Genomic DNA, 26628 nt, shown 5'->3' with positions numbered 1-26628 from the left:
CACCTTCTACTTCAAAGAAGCTACTATGTGGAATGTTCCAAAGTCAGTAAAAAAAATGACTGAACACATAATGCAAAAAAAATGTTACTATTCCTTCTCATTATTTCATTGAGGCTCTTCAACATCTTCTTTTAAAGCACAGCATGAAAAGTAATGAGCTGGAAATTAGGAAGATGACAAGAAACAGTTTAACTTTATATAGTTTCATATAAAATTCCTTTCAAGTCTCTACTCTTTTATATTGATCAAATATTGAAACTGCTGATATTGAAATTGAGTAAGAATAAATGTGCCTTTCCTCTGCTGTTTTTTGCAAACTGTGTGTGTGTGTACAATGGTGACAACACTTTGCTGTGCTGCCACAAGTTCCTATCGCTGGGTCACCTGTCAAGAAGATGCTGCAAACTCACACACCCACCAGGGAGGGGCCTGTCCCCCAGGTTGCTGGGGGCAACAACCCAGTCAGAGAGAGAAGCCAAACCAAAATATGTTTGTAATGTGTTGATACACATTTTAGAATCAGTAGAGCATCTGCAATCTGGAAAAAATTAGTGCCATCATAGTGTTTAATATCATGGTCAAAGGGAAAAGTAATGTTAGGGTGTCATTGAGCATCTATCAGTGACCTGTTCTTCGTGCTCGAGCGTATCTGTGTCAGTTGCCCATGTTGATTCTTTGAGATCTGTTGATAAAAACAAATGTCAACACACTGTGGCTTCTGGCAGACAGATGATGTTGTGCTTTGGCAATACTCTTTTCTAATTAAAGGGTGTATGTGTTATTTCCTTACACCAAGACTTTCTCATCACTTCTGATCTATATGAATGCCATAAACAGAAGTAAGTTCAATTGTACTGCAGTCCTCCTACTGTGGTGGAATTCAGATCTGTTTCAATGAGCATATATAACTTACTGTCATAAATTCAGCCTTCTCATTCATGTAGCTTTGGAATATTCACTCCTCAAATTCAACACATTTTCCACTATTCCTTTCTATTAATGTGTGTAAAGTTGAACTTCTAATGGCAGGAAACTTTTAAACATGTATAACCATATATCTGTATCTATATAGATACATGGTTATCTATGGCATATCTATGAACAGATTCAAGATTCCCTCAATGCCTAATATTTGTCAAATACCCTTTTTATGCTATTTAATAGAACACACATCTCCAACTTTTCTGAAGAAAGTGTAGACCCTGACTGAATATTTATGCTTATAAAATAAAAATTTTGCACCTTCCACAACTCAGTTTGAATTTAATCAGTTTTCCGATTTTATTCTTTCATTTGGCTTTCTCTTTTTGAGGAAAAAAAAAAAAGGATAAGCCATATCTGGTTGTGCTAAGCCAAATTCTTATTTTTGTTCCATCTTCAACTAGGTAAATCATTTGTGCACTTGAGCAAGCTCTGTAAGGTCTTAAGGATTTCACCCATTTTATTCAAGTATAGCTTCATAATTATTTACTTTTAGAAATCCAATTTCTATCATCTCCTGACTATTTCAAGGAAAACTAAGTTCTACCATTTAAAAGATTTCTCTGTAACATTCTGTTCTCCTGCCCTTAAGTGCCTCTCACAAATACACGTGTGTACATCTGTGCACGTGTATAGTGTGGGGTAAGTATCTGGGTGGAATTTTTCATATGAAGTTTTAATAGGAACTTCTGTGTGCACAGTACAGTATTTGTAGTGTGAATGAAGGAGATAGCATACAGGTACAGTTATCTCAGTATCAGACAATTTTATAAGAACTGATTTGTTAGTTTAAAATGTTAAAATGATTCCCTGAGGATTTATGAGCTAAGAATGTTCAGGGGTTTAGTGTCCTGACATCTCTTTAATTAGCGGTCTCCAAGATCTCACACTAAGAGGATGCTAAGCCAGTGCCTTCTGTCATATCTCAGGAGTATCAGAAGGTTGGGAAGCCACAGAGGAAGATGAATGTATTATGTCTGTGAGCTACACAATATGTACAAAGTACATTTTTCTTACTACTAACAGGTTAGAACTTCTTGCAACCATTCCTGCTTAGATGGTGATGCAGTTCTAAAAGAAATTCTAAGAAAAATCCAGCAAAAATGGGTGAGGTAAATAAAGATGCCGTCGAAAAATACTTGGAGAACAATCCCCAGTTTGCCAAGGAGTATTTTGACCGAAAAATGAGACCAGAAGTGGTGGGAAGTATCTTTAACGTGAACCCTGGAAGTGTGAAGGAAGGAGTCAGCTTCAAAGACATGTCCCGTCTGGAGGAGTGTAACATACTTTTTGAGTTGATAACAGAAATTCAGGAGGAGGCATGTGTTATGGAAAAGATAGTGCACAAGACCTTGCAGAGGCTGGCACAGCTGCTGGAAGCTGATCGCTGTAGTCTGTTCGTTTGTCGTTCCCGGAATGGTACTCCAGAGGTAGCCTCCAGGATTCTTGATATCACTCCAACTTCCCAATATGAGCAGAATTTGGTGAAACCAGAAAATGAGACTGTTTTTCCTCTGGACATCGGGATAGTGGGATGGGTTGCTCATACCAAGAAGTTTTTTAATATACCTGATGTGACAAAGGTAAGTGACTTCTCTTGAGGAATGGTGTTCTGTGCATTTGCTTACTCAGCCTCCTGCCCAGGGCTTGAGATAAAAAGTTGTTCTTCATAAAAATCTCAGAGACAGAAATCCAGACCAATAACATGAGAAAAACATCAGCAGAGATGGCTTAAAATCCAATATAAGCATAATATGTAGCCTAGTTAGGTGTTTTCAGTGTCCTTGTAGTAGTTGTAATGTCAATGACTATAATAATGGAGGAATACATTAGATTAATAGAGACCATTAAATACCTGAGTTTCTGCTGAATAAGGCAGGCTTGTATTCTGTTTTCCAGGATGGGCTTGCAAGGGTTCTCTGTCATTATTCCATGCTGCCATGCATGCATCTCTGAATCCTTTAATTTGCAGCTTTTGTAATGAAGATATATCCTTATTAGTAAGTGAATGAGGACAGAGGATGATGTCCATGTACATGTTCAGCTTCATGTCAGTGTTTGATTTAAAATGGGTTTGATTTTGAGTATATCTGGATCCAGGTCTTTGTTCAAAACCATCTATAGAAGAAACTTATTGAGTCAGCTGTTCTAATATTTTTGAAGTTCTTGTTGAATCTATGCTAAATCACCTTCTTTTGTTAAGGTGCCAATAAGAGTTTATTTATTATATTTATTCATTTAATTTAAATATTTATTATTATTTATTACAAATGGTAATTAAAATGAGGACTGACCTAACAGAAGTGAAACACGGTATATGAGGTCTTTCTTTAGAAACTGCTCTGAAATACATGGGGAAATGCAAACATGCTTTGAATTTTAAGATTTCTTTAAAAATAACTAACCATGCACCATCAAATGCTGGCATCTTAATTTCTTTTTAGTCCTATGTTGAAAATCTGCACATAATCATATGGTCCTAAGGACCCTAGGAACATGATAAATGGTCCTAAGATATTTATCAAAATGTCAGTATGGATTCTCAGTATTTCCTATGCAGTCAATTTAAAATTCCAGAATATTTTAGAGATAGAAACCACTATAGTGTCCTAAGCTCCAGCTAAATAATCAAAATATTTATACACTGCAGTTAACTATGTTTTGAATGAGGTAAACAAACAATAATATATTTTATAATGCTAAAAGTTATAAAGGACTACTTTTAAAGCTCAGAAACAAATGAATATTTATACATAAGTGAAAAGAACATTCCAGTATACAGTAAACTGCCCCAGATGTAAGTAGGAATCATAGTGGCAAACAGAAGACTGACTGATTTGAGAAAATAATCAGTTCATTTTCAACTGACCACTAATATGCTTTCTTCAATGGCTGCTGTTCTGACAAGTGTCTGATTTACTGCCTCTTACCAGCACATGGGAAGATTGGAGGATAATCCCTCCAAGTTCATAAGACTGATTACATGCGAAAAGATCAGGAGGATCAAGAAAGATGTGCCTCCTATCAGACACTGCTCTGCTTCTTAATATCATTATATGAGAGGCACCTGGAACAGAGCAGTGTGTTTGCAGTGGGATTTGTTCAAAATTTTGTGACAAGTGTTGTTTATATATGCTTAAGGGAGAGAACTTTTCTGTCCATCTGATCCTGCTAGGTGTTTTGCACTCACAAATTAATTTATGTCAGCTGAGTATCTGTTACTATTCAATCATTCTAAGGTAATCTTTACTTAGGCACCCATTTACTCTCTTAGGATTACTGAGGTGTATGCCATTTAGGCACACATTTGAAAATGCAATTCAACTATGGTCACATTAATCTAAATTTGGTAACTAAATATCATCAGAATATTGACCGTTTATTAGATAATTGTGCAACTCCCAGAGACTTCACTGGTACCAAGGTTTGATATTCATAAACAACCCTAAAAATTTCAAAAATGTCAGCATTTTCATTCTTTGTGTTCAAAAAGTCAATGTGCAAGTGCACACTCCTCACACAAGAAGAGCTCCCAATTATGTCACCAGCAAACCCAGAGCTGCAGCTTGAGTCGGTAATGTTTAAAGAGCATAATTACTCCATGGCAGCAGAAATATGCAGCCACTGAAATCTTTATCACATTTTAGAAAGGATAATTATTTTTCAGTTCACTACATACACACTTCAGTCAAATGCGATTGTCTGCTACCCAAATTCTGATCAAAAAACAACAGGAAGAGTTAAGCCAGAGAAGAATTTTGCCCCTCCTGCATTGTCAGAACACAAAATGCACAATGATTACTTCTAGTTGGCTATAGTACTTTAAAAATGTTATGTCCAGCCACTTTTTACTGTTGACACAGTCCATATGCAAACAGCATAGTGTTTTTTAAGTCTTAAGTACATGACAACATTGACAAATGCATGGTGTGACATTTTCATGCTCCAATCATTACCCCTTCATAACAAAAGTAAATGCAATAAAAGATCACAACAGTAATAAATCACTGAAAAAATGAAAGACTCCACTTTTAGTGCCTGGTAACCAGTTCTTTAGGGATTATCTCCTTCTTCTAACTGGAAAGGTACCAATAAACGTGAGGAAGCTCCTCATCCTGACTAATGCTCTAGAAAAGAAAAGCAGAGGAAAAGATACAGACCTTCAATAATTAACTTAGTAGTCAGTCTCCTCCCCACAAGATTATGGACCTGTTGACTGTGAGAGCTAATAGAGTTTAATCCAGGATTTAATTGTTGTGAGAAACAGGAGGCCAGGCAGGACCATTACCCTACTAATTTGTCTCACATTATTCACAGGGTCTAGCAGAGTGCCTCAAATATTACACAGTACAGGCTACAAAAAATCAGGTATTTCCATTAATATTCTTTTAACAGTAACTGATAACACAGACAACAATAAAGGAGAGTACAATTACCTTATGTTTTTCTCCCAGCATTATTTCCAAATAAAACTAAGAACTAAAAAGCAGTGTGCATTTTTTGGGGAATCAAAATCCCACATTCTTGGCTTGTAAGAAACAATAATAAAGATTTTATATATTTACTTTAATCCATAACCTATTTAAATTATTGCACTGTTCCTTTCAATTCAAAAGTATTTGAAGACAAGGATTTAATTAAGGTCTGGAAAGTCAATAAATAAAATTCTTTATTTGAGTATAAAATTATAAAAATAGTGAAAAATGCTTCAAAAGAAGTGATGACTTTTTGATTAGGTCTATAAAGGGACTGAAATATTTTGATGCTGAAATTACCAGCCCTCATTTTTTGAAGTCTTGCACTGGAGTTCACAACCCCCAGCGAAGCGAAGAAACAAGAGACCATGGGAGATTCCAACTCAGATTAAACATCCAGAAGAGTGATCCTTGTGGCACCTAATTTAACCACTGGAAACCTATGATACAAATCAACTTAAACACATCTTCAACTTGCAAGCATTGGTATCATCCCTTTGTAAGCTGATCTAGCTTCAGAGCAGCAGCTCCACACTTCAACCCAAGAGTGGGAGAGACTTTAATTCCAGGCCTGTCTAAACTGTCAGGAGTTTCAGATTACTGTGGATGTTCTGGTCCCTAGATTCCAGGCTGTGGGAGGTAGCTTTTTGCATGGGAAAAATATGCACTGTAAATGTTAATGTCTACTCCTCCATTTTATCTCATCTTGCTAATAAACACTAGATTATCAGAAACTCATACTCAACAAATATTAACTGGAAAAACGGAAACACGTTCAAATCTTCTGTAATGCAGAATTTAATCAATTTACCAGAAAACATTTTAACACAGGAACAAATTTCTATTAATTACGACTACCAGAAGAAAACCCCAACCGATTTTTTCCTTTATTTACTATTCCAAGAGGAAAGTTTCCAAAATTGAAAAAAAAAAAGTACATTAAAAATTAAAATTATAAGCTCTCTTTTATCTAATTTTCTTATTTCACCTGAAAAAAACTATATAATACAAATCCATTTTCAAGAAACTGCAAAATTGTCAATAGCAATAGTCATATGGCAAATAACAAGCAGGTATTTCATTGACATAATTGAAAAGTTCAACACTCTACTGCTATTAAATATGTATTAATTTCTCTTTGATTCAGTTTCAGAACTCTAGTCACATTGACAATAACAAAGTCAATTTGTTCTGTAATGCTAGTAAGTTACATCTTAAAACTAATTTTATATCTGTGAAAATATGCAATTTTTGGAGTGTGGCCCAAGAAGGGGCCAGGTAGATGATAGTACGTGCTTTTTATTTTCTATTCATACACAATTATATCATTATGAAACAAAAACATTTGTGAGTTGAAATTAGGCTAAGTAGAAGTAAGAGATGAAGCATTGTAGCACATTGATACCACCTATCAAGTGGTTAAAATTTTGAGAAATTTGAGCCAAAGCAAGACAATCAGTGGAAGAACAATTATCAGGAAGAGAAGAAAATGCTGTAGAACTACCAGAAAGAAAACCAGAAACATGTGGAGATAATGCAAAGAAATATGCACAGTTTGAGCTCATCCATCCAACACAGAACCTTCCATCCAATAGGAGCAATATAGTCATAACTGCAAGGGGTAACAGTAACCCCTTCTTCCTCTGTTCCCTTTACAAGGGGAAAAACATGGAGGAAAACAGGCATCTGCTGTCTTGGCCCTATCACCTTACCTGCAGGATTAGTCTTATCCCTTGTGTTGGGTGACTTCACCCGCAGGCAGCATTGCAGGGACGAGTGGCTGGAAAGCTGCCTGAAGAAAAAGACCTGGATGTGCTGATCAACAGGAGCTGAACATGAGCCAGCAGTGCCCAGGTGGGCAAGAAGGCCAGGAGCATCCTGTCTTGGATCAGAAACTGTGTGGCCAGCAGGAACAGGGCAGAGATTGCTGCCCTGTACCAAGCACTGGTGAGACTACACATCAAATCCTGGGTCCAGCTGTGGGTCTCTCACTACAAGAAACATACTGAGGTGCTGGAGCATTTCCAGAGCAGGGTGACAAAGCTGAAGGAGGATCTGGAACACAAGTCCTATGAGGAGTGGCTGAAATAGCTGAGAGTATTAAGCCTGGAGAAAAGAAGGCTCAGAGGGGCCTTATCAGTGTCTACAAATCCCTTAAAGGTGGGGGTCAGCCACTTCTCCCAACTAACAAATAATAGGATAACTGGAAGTGGCCTCAGGTTGTGACAAGAGAGGTTCAGACTGGATATCAGGAAACATTCCTCCATCAAAAGGGTTGTGCTAGCTGCTTGTGCTAGCTAGGTGCTGGTGCTGGCTTTCTGCAAATCCAGCATGGTGCATATCTTTGGGCTATTTAAAGAACTGATCGTTATAGAGTAAATGGTTTGGTATCTCAGCATTAAATGGAGCTAGTAGGAAATGTCTGCAAATGTACTACAGTTAGGGAGTTAGTAGCAGATTTCTTTTCCATAATTTCTCTTTTAAAGTCTATTTTGTGATTTAACTGAGAGCTGAAAGTTCAAAACAGTGCTCTAAAAGATAGTTTGATTCATAAGATCAGGCTCAAGTAGACTAAGTGTCCATATTCATGTAGTCATGGAAGCACCAAGATGTTCTTCTGGCTCTGGTACTGCAGACCACATTTCTTGCTGATTTGTCTATGAACATGATTTCTTAGTTGTTGTGAAAAGTGATTTTCTTGGGTAAAAAGAAAGAGCTTATATTCCCAAGAGAAAATATTTTTAAAACTGTCAGAAATATAGGCTTCAAAATTCCTAGAAATTATGTATAAAAGATTCAATAATGAAAAGCCTCAATCAAAGCACAATGTTTTGCTTGTATATGCAAATCATGTGAGACAGGAGTTTTTGTATGTGCTGAGAGAATACTGCCAATGCATTAACATTTTTATCTTTCTACTTCACACTGTCTAGGCACAGGAAGGCTAGTGATTACTGAACTTTCTGTTTATTAACAGAGAGTTGTATTAAAATGTTTCTATCCTTTGCAAAAATTGTATGACTAAAGTGCTTCTTCCAAATACTTCTGATCACCACTGCTTGTACCTTCATTCCGAAGTTATTAAACTAAGTCAGACACAGCAGCTGAATCCTGTTGATTCAGCTCATTTGGTGTCTACATATCCTTTCAAGTGTTCAGAAATGCAGAAGTGTCTGAAATGCTTATTTATTCCTTCACAGCAGAATACAGTACCCTAAACCCAGGAACCTGGGCCTCTCCAGAAATGCTAGATGTTCTTAGTGGCAGAGGGACTACAAAACAGGGTTAAGTTACCTGTCTAATTTACTGGGTTTTCAATGGTTAAAACAGTCATAAGCACAAAACCTGAAGCTCAAAACCATACCCAAGTCCAGAATGGTTGTGTCAGTAGATAATACATCCCACAGAAAACTGAATATTTCCATGTAATAATGTATTTGTTTAGCAGGTTGCAGAACAGTATTTGATTCTTACACAGAAGAGATAGATCGCCTGGAATTTTCTCTGGTTATCTGTTAAATGAGATACTCCTATACCTTTCTCTGAGCAAAATAGAAAATAACAAATAAGCGAGTTTGTTGGAAAAAGAGAAAGTGTCCCCTTTTCTCCTGAACAATATATTCAAAAGTGGCTATACTTTCCAAGGACCTAATAGAGCTTGATACAATGAATGAGATTTATGGGGCTGACACAGACTGTCCTTAAGGGAAAAAATTCTCTATAAAAGAGCATAAATACGATATTTAAGAGTTACTTCCAGACATTTAATTTGTTTAACTGAAATGCAGCCCTAGAAGGAAATATAAAATGGAAACATTAAAGAAGGAAAAAGCCCAAACTTTAATGCTTTGATGACTTAATAAAATTATGTCTTTCTTTTCAGAGTTGTAGATGCTATAAATTCAACATATACTAGAAACAATAGCTAGAGAGGAGAGGGTCAAAAGGAAATGAAGAGGAAAAATCTAAATAATAGACAAATCATTTTAGTTCTGGCATTTAGTTTGGGGTTTTGTTTAAGTAGCTTTATGTATAACCTATGAAAGCTGAAATTCCATTATGTGTCATCCTGCAACATTCTCCAGCCTATAACCAAGGAAGCCACCTTGGGATGCACCACGCAGATCTCAGCTGCCTAAGCTAATGCAGTAATGAATAGCAGCAATGTTTGCAGCTCTGGGGATAGACATGCAGTGTAAGTGGGTTGAGTGCTCATCTTTGAAGAAGTTTGAGCACTGACATGTTATCAGTGAAATGTGAGGGGGAGGAAAAGGCTCCAAGAAGACAGTCTGGCTATTTTAGCTGCTTAGTAGAATCATGGCATTTCTCAGTATACACACATCAACAGATTTTAAACCTCCAACTCATGACTCACCTCACTCAGATGTATTTTCCTAATAACATAACAAAACATAACAGCCCTTGACAAACAGACTTCCCTGAAAATGTTTAAATACCATTTTTATTAAATTAAAGAGAACATTAAAGCCTTTTAAGAAAACACTGAGGATTTCTTGGATATGAGGAAATAAAACAGGTCTCCATGAAGCATGAACTAGCTTATCTATATTTTTACACAAAAAATTTAAAATAATAGCTTTTGCTAAACCCTCCTCAGCATTTGGTTTTAAGGATGAAAATGTAAATCTGGAGTAGTGAGTTGTGGCTCATTCATTAGTCACATGGCCTTATTCCCACAGGATCACACACTCAACAAAAGCAGCTCTGATCCTATATCCTATATCCTCTACTTATATCCTTTCACCAAAAGAGACTGTAGAGCTGGGAGCAATAGGGATGAGAGTGTGTCAGTCAGGAAAGAATAAGAAACAGGTCAGCCAGATGAATGCTTCCTGGGGATGCTTCTCCGCCATAAGTATTTTTATGCAGGACAAGAGGTACTTTTAAATATTGTACGAGGGAAATGTATAATGAATTTTATTCATTGAAATAATTAATTAATGATAAATACTAACATAGCTATGAAGTAATTCTCTAAAATGCAAGCCATATATATTAGTTTCAAAGGTAGTCACAAGGTCATATTATTATTTCACTTATGCTAAATTTCCCGTATTTTTAATTCCTCAGCAGTATGATAAAGCTTTATGCACAGAACTTGGTTTCAGAAGCTATCTTCATAACCAATACCTTAGTTAAGCTTGTACACATAATTTTAAAAGATTGAGTTGAGTAATGATAGTGGGGGTTTTTTCAAGTATAAACCTACTGCACTGTGAAACACTGCTCACAGCATTGCAAATATCAGTTATTAAATGAAATGATCATTTACTCTTGGTGTGGTAATTGTGCGTTCAGCTTGTGATTTTTTTCCCCTTTTCTTTCAGAACAACCATTTTTCTGACTTTATGGACAAAAGAACTGGCTATAAAACAGTCAATATGATGGCAACTGCAATTACACAGGGTAAAGAGGTGCTTGCTGTTGTGATGGCACTCAACAAATTAAATGCCCCTGAGTTCTCAAAAGAGGATGAAGAGGTAAAATGTCATACAATAACAGAGCTTTTAGTTCAACAAGTAGTTTGAGTGAGTCTATATCCTAATTTAATACTTTTGTCTTATTTTTGATCTTTTTCATTTTAGGTATTTAAAAAATACCTCAACTTTATATCTTTGGTGGTAAGAAATCAGCATACATCGTATCTCCACAATATTGAATCACGAAGAAGCCAGGTATAAAAACATTTTTTAATAAAAATTCTTCATTTTTCTCTGAAACAATTCTCATTCCTGCTATTTTATATTCTTGCAATCTTATTGAATTAAAGATACAATCTATTTATTCCTTTTTAATTTGTTAACAGTGATGCACCTCATAATTTAATTCTGAAATGCCTAGGATTCATATGCTTACGTTTTCCTGCCGTTCTGAACATTATCCTTTTTCTCTTTTGTTGTAAATAGATGCTTCTGTGGTCTGCCAACAAAGTGTTTGAAGAGCTAACAGACATAGAACGACAGTTTCATAAAGCACTCTATACTATTCGAATGTATTTGAATTGTGAAAGATACTCTGTTGGTCTGCTGGACATGACTAAAGAGAAGGTAACAATTATTTTTCCTATTTGCTAGAAACTCCTATGGTGAAGTCCAATCAAATCATAATACACAGATGTGCTATCACCTATGAGCACAGAGTGATTTGTTTTTTTCCTTTTTCCCTTTGTATCACTTTCTCAGGAGTTCTATGACGAGTGGCCAATCCGGCTGGGGGAGGCAGAGCCTTACAAAGGCCCCAAGACACCTGATGGACGAGTGAGGATATTATTTTTTCTTTTTATGAATCTTAAGTTTGACATTGAAGTTGTGTACAAGTCACCTAGATGGTTTTATATTTTTATTTAGGAAGTCAACTTTTATAAGATTATTGACTATTTGTTACATGGACAAGAAGAAATCAAAGTCATTCCGTGAGTATTCATTGGCAGCTTGTGAATATGTGGTAATTAGTTATTGCTGGGATAGAATAGCATGTCTACATTGTAGAAATAAATTAATTTCATTGTGTCTCAAAAGGTCACCTCCAGCAGATCACTGGTGTCTTGTCAGTGGATTGCCAACATACGTTGCTGAAAATGGTCTTGTAAGTTCATAGCAAAACTAAAAACTAGCATTTTAAATCATGCAGTTGATCTGATTGAATTAAAAAAAAAACCCAAAGCTCCCCATGGCCAAAATCCTTTACAAAAATGATGTTTCCAGTGCCTTCGGTCCCAGTGAAATCATTTGAATGAATATTTTGGGTAGAGACAAGGCCTCAGCACAAACAGTGAAAACAGCAGGATAATTTCCCTCAGATTGTGGAGATATCAGAGGAATAATGTGTGTGTCTGATGTCACTTTCCAGGTGTGCTAAATGTCACCAAAAATGTCAAAGTAAAAAAATCATCACATGCAAGGCTTTAAATTTTTCTTAATTTCCTCTATCTTCTTGCATAGACATATGTAATTCAAAGTCAGGATGCATGACAGCTGCGAGTAACCCTGAGGCATTTTTAATAGAGCCCTTAGTACTCAATTATTTATTTCTAGAAACCTCCATGCCATTTTAAACTGGAAGTGATTTTCTTAATCATTATGCTTTTGCACTGATACACTGAAGGACTTTGCTACAAACATTCCAAAATTATGTCTGTTAGAATAGCCACATCTACTTTAAGAGGAACAGTTTTAGTTTCTGTAGCTAGCTAGGATAGTCACTACTGTTAGCTTAGAAAATAAATATTTCTTTAAAAAATATTAGACCAAGTTTTGATGTCCATTATATCCCATTTAAACAATGTGTCATTTTTTTTATGCTGCAGATTTGTAACATGATGAATGCACCAGCAGACGAATACTTCTCATTTCAGGTAAATTCAGTAATGTTAATAATTATAAATATTGTAAAAAATATTCTAGTGCTTGCCACTAATTTGTTATACAGTTGATCACATAAATAATTTTTCATTTGATTGTGATGTACAAACAAAATATTTTTGTTACATTGTTTATGTCCATAGCTGTATTATTACTTTCAAAGAAATACACATTTCCTGGTTTTTGGTTTTCCTATAGAAAGGACCAGTGGATGAATCTGGATGGGTTATCAAAAATGTCTTGTCATTGCCTATTGTCAACAAAAAAGAAGAAATTGTGGGAGTTGCAACGTTTTACAACAGGAAAGATGGAAAACCTTTTGACGAGTATGATGAACAGATCATTGAAGTAAGCTTAATGCGATTAGAGGGTTTGAGGAACTATGTGATGTTAAAAAGATGTTACAGTAAAAAGTTATTTTTATATGTCCAAAATTTTTCAAATAGGCCATTATTAGCATTTAGTCAAATGTCTATCTTCTTCACAATGAAGTTTCTTAAGAATCTGAGATTTAATCTCCCTTTATAAGACTGAAAATTTTTGAGTTATCATTTACATTCCAGTGATGAACAAAAGTTGCTTATAATTTTACTTTTAATCCTTTGACTTTTTAATGATGGTCAGCATCACCTAAATAGCAGTGGGTAAGCAGGTACAGTGTGCTGCTTGCCAATGGATGCCAAGCCTGTGATCGTGGGAGTTCACAGAGTATTCATAATCACATGCACTCAGGCAAGATAAGATGCTACACAGTGTACCCAAGTCCACCTGCCTGACTTAAGCTTCATAAGCCTCAAAGTCCTGTATATAAAGTGGGAATATTAATTACTTAGTTACTAAGCTGAGCCAAACGTCATCAGAAGCTGTGAGTGCTAACAGAAATGCCTGAAGGAAGATAAAGGCCTCTAACAAGTAGATAGCACCTTGCTTTTCAAAGGATATTAACAGAAATGAGACTTTAAGAAAACTAAGTGCAAATTGTCAGGTTCATTCTGTTGTTATGGCATCATCTCTGCTTTACTTGACTTTGTTGCAGACTCTCACACAGTTCCTGGGGTGGTCTGTTTTAAATACTGACACTTACGACAAAATGAACAAACTTGAAAACAGGAAAGACATTGCTCAGGAAATGCTTATGTACCAGACAAAGGCCACCCCTGCTGAAGTTGAATCTATCCTGGTAAGTTTCTGTCCACAGCCACAAAATTATAAAATGGGAAATTTACTACACAAAACCTGAATTTTCTTACTCTTTTTTTGTTTTAGAAATACAAAGAGAAATTAAATGTGAACAGTTTAGATGAATGTGAGCAAAAGGATCTCATCAGGATTTTGGTAAGTCATTAAACTGAAAAGTCTGGTGGCATATTTACATCAGACAGCAATGTGTCCTCACCGTAGAAAACACTGTGTATGGTGAAATTGTGATTAATACAATCAATGTTAGCAGTTCCACAGGCTAGACAGAGTTGATTTATTTGAACACATCCTCAGCCCCTTCTCTCCTTCTTTGTGCAGACGTCACTGCTACCGACAGGGAACTATTCTGTCCCAAATGTACATCAAGACACTTGGACAGTCAGAGTTACATAGAGATTTTTATATTAATGAACATTTTAAGTATTAAATTTCTTTAAATATTCATAGGGAAAATTCTATATCTATAACTGAATTTAATTTATTTAATCCAAAAATAAAAGAAGGGATATTGTGGTGAGGCCACTTTCATTTTTGGTAAGAGAACACAGGTAGAAGTGTCCAGTAGAACAAACTTACTTTCAGATTATTTTTCCTGCATTTCTGTAGGAAGAGAAGTCTATAGAAAGTGACTCGAGACTCCACAGTGACAAAACAGATTTGATTTTTCAGAGTAATACTACTCTGTATTACTAAAATAAAAATGAGTTTGCAGTGGAGTCCTCTGACTGCCTTAGTATTTCAGTCTAGAAAGGCAGTGTGTTTAGAAGAAAGCTCCTATTTTTGCCTATTTAGTGCACTTCTGTCCTGGAGCACATGAATTGGCCTACTTTATCTGAAAAAAACTTCAAATTCAGAGTAAAGATGTGCTCTGAATGAAAACACTGAATGGACTTTCACTGTTAATGGATCAAAACAGAGCTAGGTTGAAAAAAAAAGGTCAAAATATACACATATCTATTGACTTCCAGTACCAACCACTTCATGTATTTCCTCTTATTACACCACATTTGGTGTACACATAACCATAGGGAAAAGATCTCATGAAACTGATTTTAGTTATGTATATGTGCATGCTGGAATGCATTGGTGTTAATGTTTTGCTGGCTTCCACACAACAGATGATAACACAGCTTGCAAGTGGTGAAATAAAAAACATCAACATACAGTGTGTAGCTTCACATGCCTTTTAAAAGAAATTTGATTTAGCAGCATGAAAATCTTCAAAAAATAACAGACATTATAAAATTTCTCCACAGGTAGAACAAAATCTGATTATTCTGATACAGGCTCCAAATTTAAAAACATAATACTGGTATGAATTTTTAAATCTACATAAAGCAATTTGTTCTTTGAACACTTTGGAGTCACAATTTCAAAAGTCTAATATCTTCTGCACTCCCAAGTTCCAATGCAAGTGCTTTATCCTATTATAAGACCTGGAATCCCAGATAACTAATAGGATAAAGCAGGTGTTTCTAGATCTGATGATTCACTAAGTAATGGGTCTTAAAACAGCACTGGTCTAGGTTTCTCTGTCCTTGATCTCAAACTTGCGTAGATATAAAGGAAAAACCCAGGGAGAAGGAAAGGGAGGGTCAGCCTTATTTGTTGAAATATGTGTCTACATTCAGTTGTCTTTTTCTTTCTCCATAAAGTGAAGATCATTTATAGACGACTGAGGAGGAAGGGATATTATATTGGGATAATATATTTTTTGTGTTGCATCAGACTTCCTTGAAGAATTCCTGTTTGAATTGGAACGCATTCTTTAAAATATCATGCTGCTCTCCCTAGGCTTTGAGAGAGATGAAAAATGTTAGAGAACAGTTCACTAATAGCACAACTACCAGTTAGACCATTAAATGTGAATCTACATTATATATACAAAATAAGCAATTTAATTTTGTTAAGAAAAAGATGAATGTAGTCTTGAGATCGGGTTAAAAGTAGGAGAATCATGGGATTTTATACCAGGGAAGAGAATTTCCAAGCACCAAGATTTCTAAACTAAGGAAATGTTGAGATGGTGTTGCCCAACATATTGTGTTGGAATTGAGAATAGGAATTGCCAAGGCTTTTATCAATTAATTTTGAGAAGAAAGCCAGCAGTACCATGATGGTATTTCATAATTTAATACACATTAGTTCATATTGACACCTGAGACCTTTGAAGACATAGTAAGCATACTGTCCTTGAGTAGTATTTCTATTGAAGAAAATGAAAAACAAATTTCCAACTTTGTTCTTGACAGAAAACCCCTTGTTTTTGATATTTCCTAACAGAAAGAAGAATTACCTGATCCCAAAGATTTAGAGCTGTACGAATTCCGCTTCAGTGACTTCCCTGTTACAGAGCATGGCCTGATAACTTGTGGAATACGACTGTTCTTTGAGATAAATGTTGTTGAAAAATTCAAAGTCCCAGCAGAGGTCTGGTTAATTTTTCTTGTTTATTTTTATTTTTAAATAGAAGAAAAAGGGCAGGTTTTACATACTTTAATCTAGAAGGCAATACTAAAATATTAGTGATATGGTTAACAATCTTTCATTCTCAATGAAACACTTACATATTGTCATAAAAACATAAAATTAATCCTGAATTGTATAAGCTAGGTAAGGAATTAAATGCATATTACATCTTACATTAATCCATGTAAGAAAAAATTGTTGTTTTCATGTTTAATTCAATGAAAAACATTTATTTTCACAGAATTTGCATAATTAAGTAATTTCATAGTATATTCTAGTTATTTAATGGGAATTCCTTTGTTCTGTTTCAATGAACAGCTGTCTGACTCACTTTTGTCCCCAATAGGTCCTTACAAGATGGATGTACACAGTCAGGAAGGGTTATCGGGATATCACTTACCATAACTGGAGACATGGATTCAATGTGGGACAAACAATGTTTACTCTGCTGATGGTAATGTTGCTAATAGTAACCCCAAATTCATTAATTAGTATTCTTTCAACTCCAGATGGAAAATTCAGGAAAACACATGCTCAGAGTTATCTGTTTTATTTTTACAGACAGGCAAAATAAAGAAATACTATACTGATTTAGAAGCCTTTGCCATGGTTGCTGCTGCTTTCTGCCATGACATTGATCACAGAGGGACCAATAACTTGTATCAAATGAAGTAAGTAAAAGTGATCAAATCTATGGAATGTACTATTTTTAGGGGAAAACAAACAAAAAAATGGTCAAAACTTGCAAAAATATAAGGTGTATGTATTCCATACTCATCTGGCATGAATAAATAATTATGTTGCAGAAGATTCCTGCCCCAGAGCACTTCAGGCATCTGAAATACAAAGACAAAAGGCAAAGGCAGAATCTTAGAAGGATCTTCTGAAGCTGCAATCCATTTTTAAGACTTTGGCTTTATAAAACTCTAGCAATGCTTGGATTGTAGCAGACAGAGCCTCATGTGCATGAGGACACAAAGAAATTAGGAAAGTAAATTAAAATCCACAATTGGATTACTTTTCAAGACGGCACTTTTCTGGAGAGGGATGCAAGATATGACATAGACAAGGGCCAGTTTAGAGGGAGAAAGAATTTTTTTCTTTGTTTTCCACTGTCTAATTTTACTAGTTCAGTTGTTCCCCTCCACACTCAGTTTCCTGATACAGGTCCTTTCCTGAGGTGTAATCTCCTCACATTATATGAAAGTCTGAGTCAACAAGCTTCTATTGCTTCAACAAGTTCTATTGCTGGGTCCACAGGCCCAGAAGTTACACATCATGAGGTTAAAGCTTTGCAATTCATGCTGTAATATGTTCTGAGAAAATATTCTAAAGGATTTGTGATTTTTGTCTTATTATGAAACAATATTAATTCATTTAGATTTTCCTTTGTATTAAAACATCATGTATCATGGTGAGATCCATTCTTCTCCTGAGGAGGGAACACCCTACCATCTAGTCTTTTATGTGATCTGTGAGGGCTCATTTCCATGTGCTGGAGAACACATTTCTCAGAATGCCATGTGTACTAGGAGATTATAATTTTCTGGCTAGTTTCCACCAGCTGTATCTCCAGAATGATTGAACCTACCCCTTTGACCCTGAATCCACTCCTCACATTTCAGCCTTTTCAGACAGCGTGCTAGAGCAGTGACGCAAAGGGATTTTCTGATTATTCCCAGGGATTCTCCAGGTGACGTAGGAAAGAGAATGACAGATGCTGGTCCTTATTCAATGGACTGCCTCTCATCCAAACAAGTTTAAGGGGGGGTTGTAGCGGGTGGGGTTTAAATCTTCCCACTGTGGTCTTCCCTAGATGAAAGCCCTCTGCATGAGGTCATGTGCAGAAAAGCTATTTATAGAACTCATCAGGCTTTACCACGACAGTCCTAATCACAACAGAAAATGCGGGTGCCATGTAGCAATCCACCTTGGGTTATCTGGGAAACAGAGCTATAATCCAAGGGGAAAAGGAGGAAAATACACTTTCAAAAATGTAGAACTACCTGGACCCCTGTAGGTAGGATGCTTCTCCCTTCATCTCATAACCATAATCTGATGCAGAATTTCCTCTTCTTGAAGCTTAGTCCAATGTCAGCGGATTGCTTTAAGACCTGTGGTAAAACTGAACAAACTTGAGCTATCAGGATTTTGCTGTCCAAAAAATGGCAATTCTGGGGGACTAAAATAGCCCAAGGGCAGTGGAGGAATTAAACTCCATTATACTGTTACTTTAGATTTAAGTTACTGTTGACTAGAATCCCAAGGCACACAGCCCAGTCATTACAGACGTACAAGAGTTCAAAAGCCATGCCACAGAATAAACACTAAAAGATGGATAAAGGCTACTTTTAAGGTACATAAAAGGAGCATAAATTAAACAATCAGCAAAACTGAACATGCAAGACAAAATGAAGGCATATTTTAAATATCAAAGTTTTTGAGTTTTGAGGCATCTAACCATGACTTTGACTTTAATGGGCATTGAACAGCCAGCGACCTCCAAGTTCCATCATGACTCAGTCACAAAAATGAACGGAAGCAAATTGGGTTTTTCTCTCTGCATCATACCAATACCTAATGTATACAGATTACACTATCATACCAGTAATATGAAACCTGAATAAAAACTGTTGCCTTCAAATTATATATATATATTATACGCTAAAGAATTGCTTATTTTTCCACAGGTCAGCTGCTCCCCTGGCAAAACTTCATGGTTCTTCCATTTTAGAAAGGCATCACCTAGAGTACAGTAAAACCCTGCTGCAAGACGAGGTGTGTCATGGATCTGCTGCTCACACCAACCAACACTGATGATCCAATTAAGTTACAATCTTCCAAATTTCACTGGGTCTCATGTGTTTCCCTTGGTCCACATAAGAAATGCTAAAATACAGAAATTTTAGACAAACTCTTATACATTTTCCACTTTTAGAGAAACACCAGTGATTCTATCTGGAACAGATTGGCCTCAGATAGGAAAGCTTCTCCTTTGGGCCTCGCTCACGTTCCTCAGGTTTTGTTTATACAAAACAGCTGATGTTGAAACCAAAGCAGAAAATACTATACACACACACACATATATATACACACACAAAATCTTGTCATGCAATGGCCGTGCCTGGTTTATGAGGTCTGAGTTCAGCTGCAGGTCCTGGCAGCTGAGGGACAAAAGGAGATGTTCATGAGGGGCCCCCTTGCCCTCAGGCCAGACCGTCCCACACCCTACCTTGTTAGCAGGGCCGGGAATGGCGGGCTCTGCTGCAGCTCCGGTACCGATGCTCCTGCGTTGGGCAGCCGTGCCCAGCTGCCCTTCCCTTGCCCTTCCAGCTGCCCTTCCCAGCAGCTCTGGTTGCACCCCGGGCTCAGCCGCCCCTCAGGGCCCCGCTCCTCCATTGCCCCTCAGGGCCCCGCTGCTCCATTGCCCCTCAGGGCCCCGCTGCTCCATTGGGCACCTCCCTGCCCTCAGCTGCGCCAGGCCTAGCTACAGCAAAGGACACTACTTAAACTCTCTGCCATGTATTTTGCAGGGTGATTTAACAGCAGGGCATGCACATATGCACCCCTTCCATCCCTTGTTTGCAGCAGCAGGACAGGCACCCACTTCACACTCATTTTCCGCTTCTAATCCCTGTGGTGATGCTGTTGCCCAACCTCATGAGGCCACAGGATAAATCCTTACACTAAGCAGTAGTACTGTGTTAATAAAAAAACCCAGATGATTTATGACATGAAAACAAACAAACACTTTCCCTTTATTGACGGCAATGTACTTTTTCAAATGTGAGATGCCAGGGAGTGACTGCTGCTCTTGGGCAGAGCAGGCGGCAGGGCCTCTGCAGGCTCTCACCAGCAGCATCGCCGTGCCCTGGCTCCCACCGGCCTTGTGTCTCTGTTAAAGAAGGAAATAAAACCTAGACATTTAGAAAAATACTGTATGATGGTCACATTCCCTTCACCTGAGGAAAAGGACATTGCATGTACCATGGTAGGTCCCATACACTGCTACAGGCAATTGGGCCAACACAGTTTAACAGGAGGAAAAGGGGAACTGGGAAGCTTTAAAAAGTCAGGAAAATTAGGTTAATCGAATGTGAACTCTTAATTTTTATCATTATTTTAATTTAAGGACTGTAATCGACCAATTTTTTTACCCTGTTCTGTGAGACAATCTGTATAGTACAAACCAAAGACAGTGTTATAAAAGGAATTGAAATCCTAAACTTTCCACCTTGCAGAGTTTAAACATCTTCCAGAACCTAAATAAGCGCCAGTATGAAACCGTTCTGCACTTATTTGAAGTTGCAATAATAGCAACTGACTTGGCTTTGTATTTCAAGTAAGTACTAAATTCTGTATAACTTCCTACTGAAAAAAAATCAATCCTATCGAATGTATAACTGTAATTTTTAGTTGTTTATACGCAGAATACAAAGATGTTTATATGCAGGGAACAGAGCTCTATTTAACAGTGTCGTTGAGTCTAATTCTTGCAAAAACCAAGACATTCTTAATTTGATTATAAGCTTTCAAATTAGAGAATTCATGAATGTATATAATACTTAGTAGGTAATACATTTAGTAGGCCATTCCAATATACTTTTAGTTACAGCAAGCACTATATTCCAGAAGTGTGGATTCAATAGCCTAATCATAAGGTTGTGTGCCTTGTGATACTTAACATACCATACAACAGATACTCAGAGTAAACAGGAGCATGCTGAAAATTAAAAAAACCCAGCAGACATCCACTGATCCCAGTGCTAAATATGGCAAACACTCCAAAAATCAAACTATCAATTTTGTTCCTAAGTTAGTGAATGAATGTGCTCTAATAATGGCTATCTTCCTTAAAGATATGTGGAGCCTTTTGTTTTATGACTGGGACAATTTAAAATCAGAAGCCGAGTAAAAATTCAGGAAATTGTTTAATAACAGTTATAAAGATTTAGAGAACAGTAATTTCATTATTTCATTCATTCTAAGCACAAACTAGAAGATTTATGAAGCAGTTGGAAGATAGGCTTATGTTTTTGAAAGTTATTTTCAGTAAGATCTTAGCAATTCTTGTGATTTTGGATGGGAGGGAATGGTAAATCACCTATTAGTATTTGTTTCACTTTTCCCAATTCAGTATGTTAAAGGAAGTAATGAACATTTAATGCTAAAAAATGAGAATGTCACTCAAAGAGTTTAATCTGAAGAGGTAGGAAATTGGCTATTTGTTCCTTTGTCAGGAACTCTGACATATTACTTCACATGTCAGTGGTATGTAGGGAAAAGAAGTGTATAAGCCACCTAAAAAGTTTGCATTCAACAGTGGGAAAGTATTACTTTGATACTACTATGACTAGGATGGTACTTGAGAAAAGCACAAATATTATAAATATTATTTAATATTTCATTTTTAATCCAGAAACTTTCATTCAGTAATATATGCTTTATTGGTTTGTTTTACCAGGAAAAGAACTATGTTTCAAAAGATTGTGGATGCAATTGAAAAAATGGAAACAGAAGAGCAGGCAATTAAGTATATATCTATTGACCCGACGAAAAAAGAAGTCATCATGTAGGTGGTCAATATTTTACTCTTTATTCGATCAATTATCGAGGACTAGATGTTAAAACAATTTGGGCACCTAAAAATGCAGTGATGAGCATAACCATGATTTTGATTTAGAAGAAGAGGCCTATAATCTTTTTAAAAAGGGCAAAATATTAATTAATTTGTCATCTTAAATTCCTTAAAATCTAGACCTTTTATTTTTTATAATCACCCTAGCACTGGATAGTTAGGGTTGGTAGGGACCTTCTGTCCAACCCTTCTCCCAAGGCAGGGTGACCTAGAGCAGGTTACACAGGACCTGATCCAGGCAGGTTTTGAATGTCTCCAGATAGACTCCACAACAACCCTGGTAGCCTGTTCCAGTGCTCTCCTACCCTTAATAGATACTTGTTCTTCCCCATGTGGAGGTGGAAATTCTTGTGGTTTAGTTTATTGCCATTGCTCCTCACCCTGTTGTTGGGCAGCACTGAAAAGAGTCTGGTACCATCCTCCTGACACCCAAAACCATACTTGTTTGGGGTTTTGTTTTCAAAGGGCTATGATGATGACTGGATGTGACCTGTCTGCAATAACCAAGCCCTGGGAAGTGCAGAGTAAGGTAGGTACTTTTGAAGTAGACAATACTGCATTTACTCTCCGTTCTATTGCCCATTTGGTGCATGATCAATTAAACAAATAACTTATTATTACTTGATACATATTTAAGTACCTGTTGCTTCCAGAAAAGAACTTTTACCTCTCTGTCACTGTAAGTAAAGGTGGTCAGTGATGTCTCAATCACTCTATAGTTGTTAACCCTTCTCTACTTTCCTTCCACTATAATAGCTGATTCTGGCAGCTGTTCTAGCTACCCTTAAGTATCACTGAATTATTTCTTTGCTAGACAACTTTTGCTACTTTCCAGCTATTTTTAAGGCACAGATTTAACAACAGTATGGTTAGAATTGTGTATATTCTGTAGATCCTGGTGCCATTGCAAAGCAGATTAAACACACTAAAATTCTGTGCATAAGTACTTCAAGTACTCCAGTATTTATTGACTATCGTGCTGAAGAACATCACTTAGCCTAACAGGAATATGTTTTAAAAAAGTATTATCAAAATACAACTGAAAATACTTGTTCTTTGAAGTTATACACATTACAGGTATTACAAAACTCTCATGTTGCTAAAATAGCCTTGGTTTTGTTGGCAATAATATGTTATTTACTCAGCATGCATCAAAATATTGCTAGTGATAATTTGCTGGGAAAAGCCTTAAGTCCTGCAGACAGTGTCTTTAAGTTTTTTCATGTTTTCTGGAAAGCCTTGTTTTATTTTTTATTTATGTAAATGTACTACTTTCTGCTGACAATCCAACTGAATTCTACCTATTTAGGTTGCTCTCATGGTTGCAAACGAATTTTGGGAGCAAGGCGACTTGGAACGAACTGTGCTACAGCAACAACCTATTGTAAGTACTAAATAATTCAACTGAGTTAAGCAATATTAACTGTTATTAAAACTTTTAATAAATAATGAACCATGATGCTTATGAGATCACTCTACCAAAGAGCTACATATTCTAAATTACTGCTCTTCTGTTCTAGCCTATGATGGACAGAAACAAAGGAGATGAACTACCTAAGCTCCAAGTTGGTTTCATAGACTTTGTGTGTACATTTGTGTACAAGGTAATAACTGGTTTTGGTTTCCTGTTACAGAATTCTGACACCACAATTAGTGACAAGATGTTGTAGTAAAAAATTCTGAACAGCAGTAGTACTCTTGCTCACAGGATGAACAGCTATCACAACCAACATAATTTTTCAGTATTTTGATACATCAAAGAATTGTTCCCATAGAATAAATTCAAGAGATGTGAAGTAAATTTATAAAAGAGGAAGATCCCAGAGAAACTTCAGGATGCTGAAGTTTTGTTATTGATTTGAAAGATTGAATTACAAAATCCAGCTTGATTCTTCCCAGACCCATTTAATATAAGCAAGCAATGGGGATGATTACAGAAGACCCTTAATAGCACAACCAAGGGAATAGGAATATGCAATATTTGGGGCATGTAGATATGCTGTTTCTTCTATATGGAACTGAAATGTCCACATTCTTAATCCCTGTCTAGTTTTTAATATTATCCAAAAATGTCATGCAAAAATGTGACTTTTTAACATCTTCAGAAATATCCTCATCTGCTTGGAATGTATTACAGGATAACAGACGTTTTAATTGTATCCTGATACTGATAATCATATGATAAAGTATCATATATCATAGCCGTATTATATGAGGCAGACTATCATATGTAGGATTAAGGAAGATATTAAAATATGTGTCATACAAATTCCAGTATTTTCCTAACAGATTATGTCCACAATAGAGCATTAGCACCCCAACACATTGTTGTATTTCCAACAATATGTCTTGGAATTAGATGTAATAGAAAAATGAAATGTTTTCTCAGCAATATTTTCACAATTTCAGACTTAAAAATTCATCAGTGCTTACAAATTTCTAATTTACTAATTTCAATTGCTTGTACAGGAATTCTCAAGGTTTCACAAGGAAATTACACCTATGTTTGATGGTCTTCAAAACAACAGGGTTGAATGGAAAACACGAGCTGATGAATATGAAGAGAAGATGAAAGCTATTGAGGAACAAAAGAAAAAGGAAGAAGAAGCTGCCCAAAAAGGTTAAGTAACTTCTTAGGTTTTCATTTACATATGTATTTATAGCAGTCAACATATTCTCTCTCTCTTTCAAATTCACACATGCAGTGCAATTGTGCAGTATTAAACTTTAAACTAATGGTATGCAAGTTCTGAATTAGCCAAATTAGTTTTATCTTTACTTGAAAGAGAAGTAACCTTTAAAGATTATACAAATACAATACACTGGTCTCGTTTTCTGAACTGCAGAATTATATAATATGATCACCAGAAAAGTGAAGGGAATGTAACATTTCTTCTTTCTAAAGACTTAAAATTGAATGTAATTAAACAGTTGCTTATCTGAAATACAAGAGATGTATCAAAATTCTGTGTGGCATCAGCCCCAAATGTATTCAGGTGCTTTGTTTTCAGTTGAAAATGAAAAACATCAGAGAGCAGAGAGTATGCATTCAGAACATAAAAGAACAGTGCCAATCTCCACTTCTCTTCCAATTTTAAGATAAAGCTTTTGGCTCTAGTTCCTTACCACCAGTTTCTTGGCTGAAATACACTCTCTCATATAACAAATTCAACATTAATCTTCCAAAGACAGACCAAGTCCTAAAACTGGAAGCATGGTTCTGCATAGCATAACCTAGAAGAGAATATGATTTTATAGAAACTTGAAACCTGTCACTCAAGTGTAAGAGTGAAATTATAAATTTTTATTCATTGTATTGCTTGTGGAGCAGCAGGTCTACAGCTCTACCAATCGATTGAGATGACTGAAAAGGTTCAAAGATTAAAAAAAACAATGTGTGATTGAAACAGTGATATATGGTCAGCTAGTTTGAAGAAGAAAAGTTAGTTTATTCTGAGTTTCACACATCTTTAAAATATAAAACAGTACCAAATAATTTATTTGTTAATCAATATCTGTGGGAAATAGGTGAGTATTCTTCATATTTCACACAAAAGAGGCTATTCAAAGCCACCCATCAAGTTACTGTCAGTGTGTGAGCTAGTTATTGGCTCCTACAAAATTGATACTAAGTTACAATAAAAATAAATGTAAAAATAAAAATTGCTATCAAGTGGTTTAAGAAGCACTGTAAGTTACATGATTTAATCAAAGCAGATTTTTGAAAGAATTTAATAGAATGAGACAAATATTTTAGCCTGCTCACACTGTGATACTACTTACACACATTTTCACAGAAATTCCACCCTCCTACTTGCTCCCAAATTTATTTTCAATGACACTTTCATTTTTTGGAAATCATAATTTTATTTAAGATTCATTTATTGCTGAGAACTAGCTGATTGTCTGCATGAAAAGAATACTATTTCCTTACACTGGAACATAACCATCTGAACTTTACAGAAATACCAGCAAAACAAAACAAAAAAGCAAACCTGGGACCTCCTTACACAACTTCGCTTTCTCAGCAAACCTCCTTGTACATTTGCTTTCTCAGCAAAGAATATTATCATAAAAGGTTACTGAACTCAGAACCAATGCTCCCTAAGCATAAGCTTCTTAAATAGAAATTAAATAATCAATCAGGTATTTCTACTCTCACTTGGAAGTCAGAACCATCCTACATCACTGGTATTTTTGAATCACTTAAGTCATTGAATTAAGAAATACTTTCCTTATAGGAAGTCTTACACAGGCAAGCATAGACAGACTGATTTGCAGAAACTAAGGATCCGGCCTTTGCATATTATCATAATTGGCAACACAAAACAAAAGGAAATTATTCTGCATCCTTTAAAAACATACACTGGAATGAAGCCAAGGAAATTTATGAAGAACAGATTTGACTCTGTCAAATCAAGGCCATGCAAATATATGAGTTTGTTAAGTCAGTTCATACATACAAAGATTTGATACATGCTGA

At 36.1% G+C, this 26628-nt stretch overlaps 1 protein-coding gene across 1 annotated transcript in view; it reads left to right on the top strand.

The window, feature by feature from the left end:
* Nucleotides 1-1393: 1393 nt before the first annotated feature.
* The window catches only part of PDE6C (phosphodiesterase 6C), a gene marked incomplete at its 3' end in the record, with an annotated part of 26198 nt that continues 963 nt past the window's right edge, over nucleotides 1394-26628 (top strand). Inside the window, 22 exon segments of the mRNA XM_079313080.1 lie at nucleotides 1394-2564; nucleotides 10805-10957; nucleotides 11063-11152; nucleotides 11384-11524; nucleotides 11660-11734; nucleotides 11825-11889; nucleotides 11996-12062; nucleotides 12784-12831; nucleotides 13037-13186; nucleotides 13875-14018; nucleotides 14105-14173; nucleotides 16322-16468; nucleotides 16854-16961; nucleotides 17069-17178; nucleotides 19198-19285; nucleotides 20749-20849; nucleotides 21972-22079; nucleotides 22611-22674; nucleotides 23455-23529; nucleotides 23666-23749; nucleotides 24615-24756; nucleotides 24759-24770. Coding sequence (XP_079169206.1) covers nucleotides 2085-2564; nucleotides 10805-10957; nucleotides 11063-11152; nucleotides 11384-11524; nucleotides 11660-11734; nucleotides 11825-11889; nucleotides 11996-12062; nucleotides 12784-12831; nucleotides 13037-13186; nucleotides 13875-14018; nucleotides 14105-14173; nucleotides 16322-16468; nucleotides 16854-16961; nucleotides 17069-17178; nucleotides 19198-19285; nucleotides 20749-20849; nucleotides 21972-22079; nucleotides 22611-22674; nucleotides 23455-23529; nucleotides 23666-23749; nucleotides 24615-24756; nucleotides 24759-24770 — 2521 coding nt within the window. The 5' untranslated portion in view covers nucleotides 1394-2084.

Source organism: Erithacus rubecula, assembly GCF_903797595.1.
Source record: "Erithacus rubecula genome assembly, chromosome: 9".
Lineage (NCBI taxonomy): Eukaryota > Metazoa > Chordata > Aves > Passeriformes > Muscicapidae > Erithacus > Erithacus rubecula.
The sequence above is the reverse complement of the archived record's forward strand: the minus strand, read 5'-3'. Positions and strand labels throughout refer to the sequence as shown.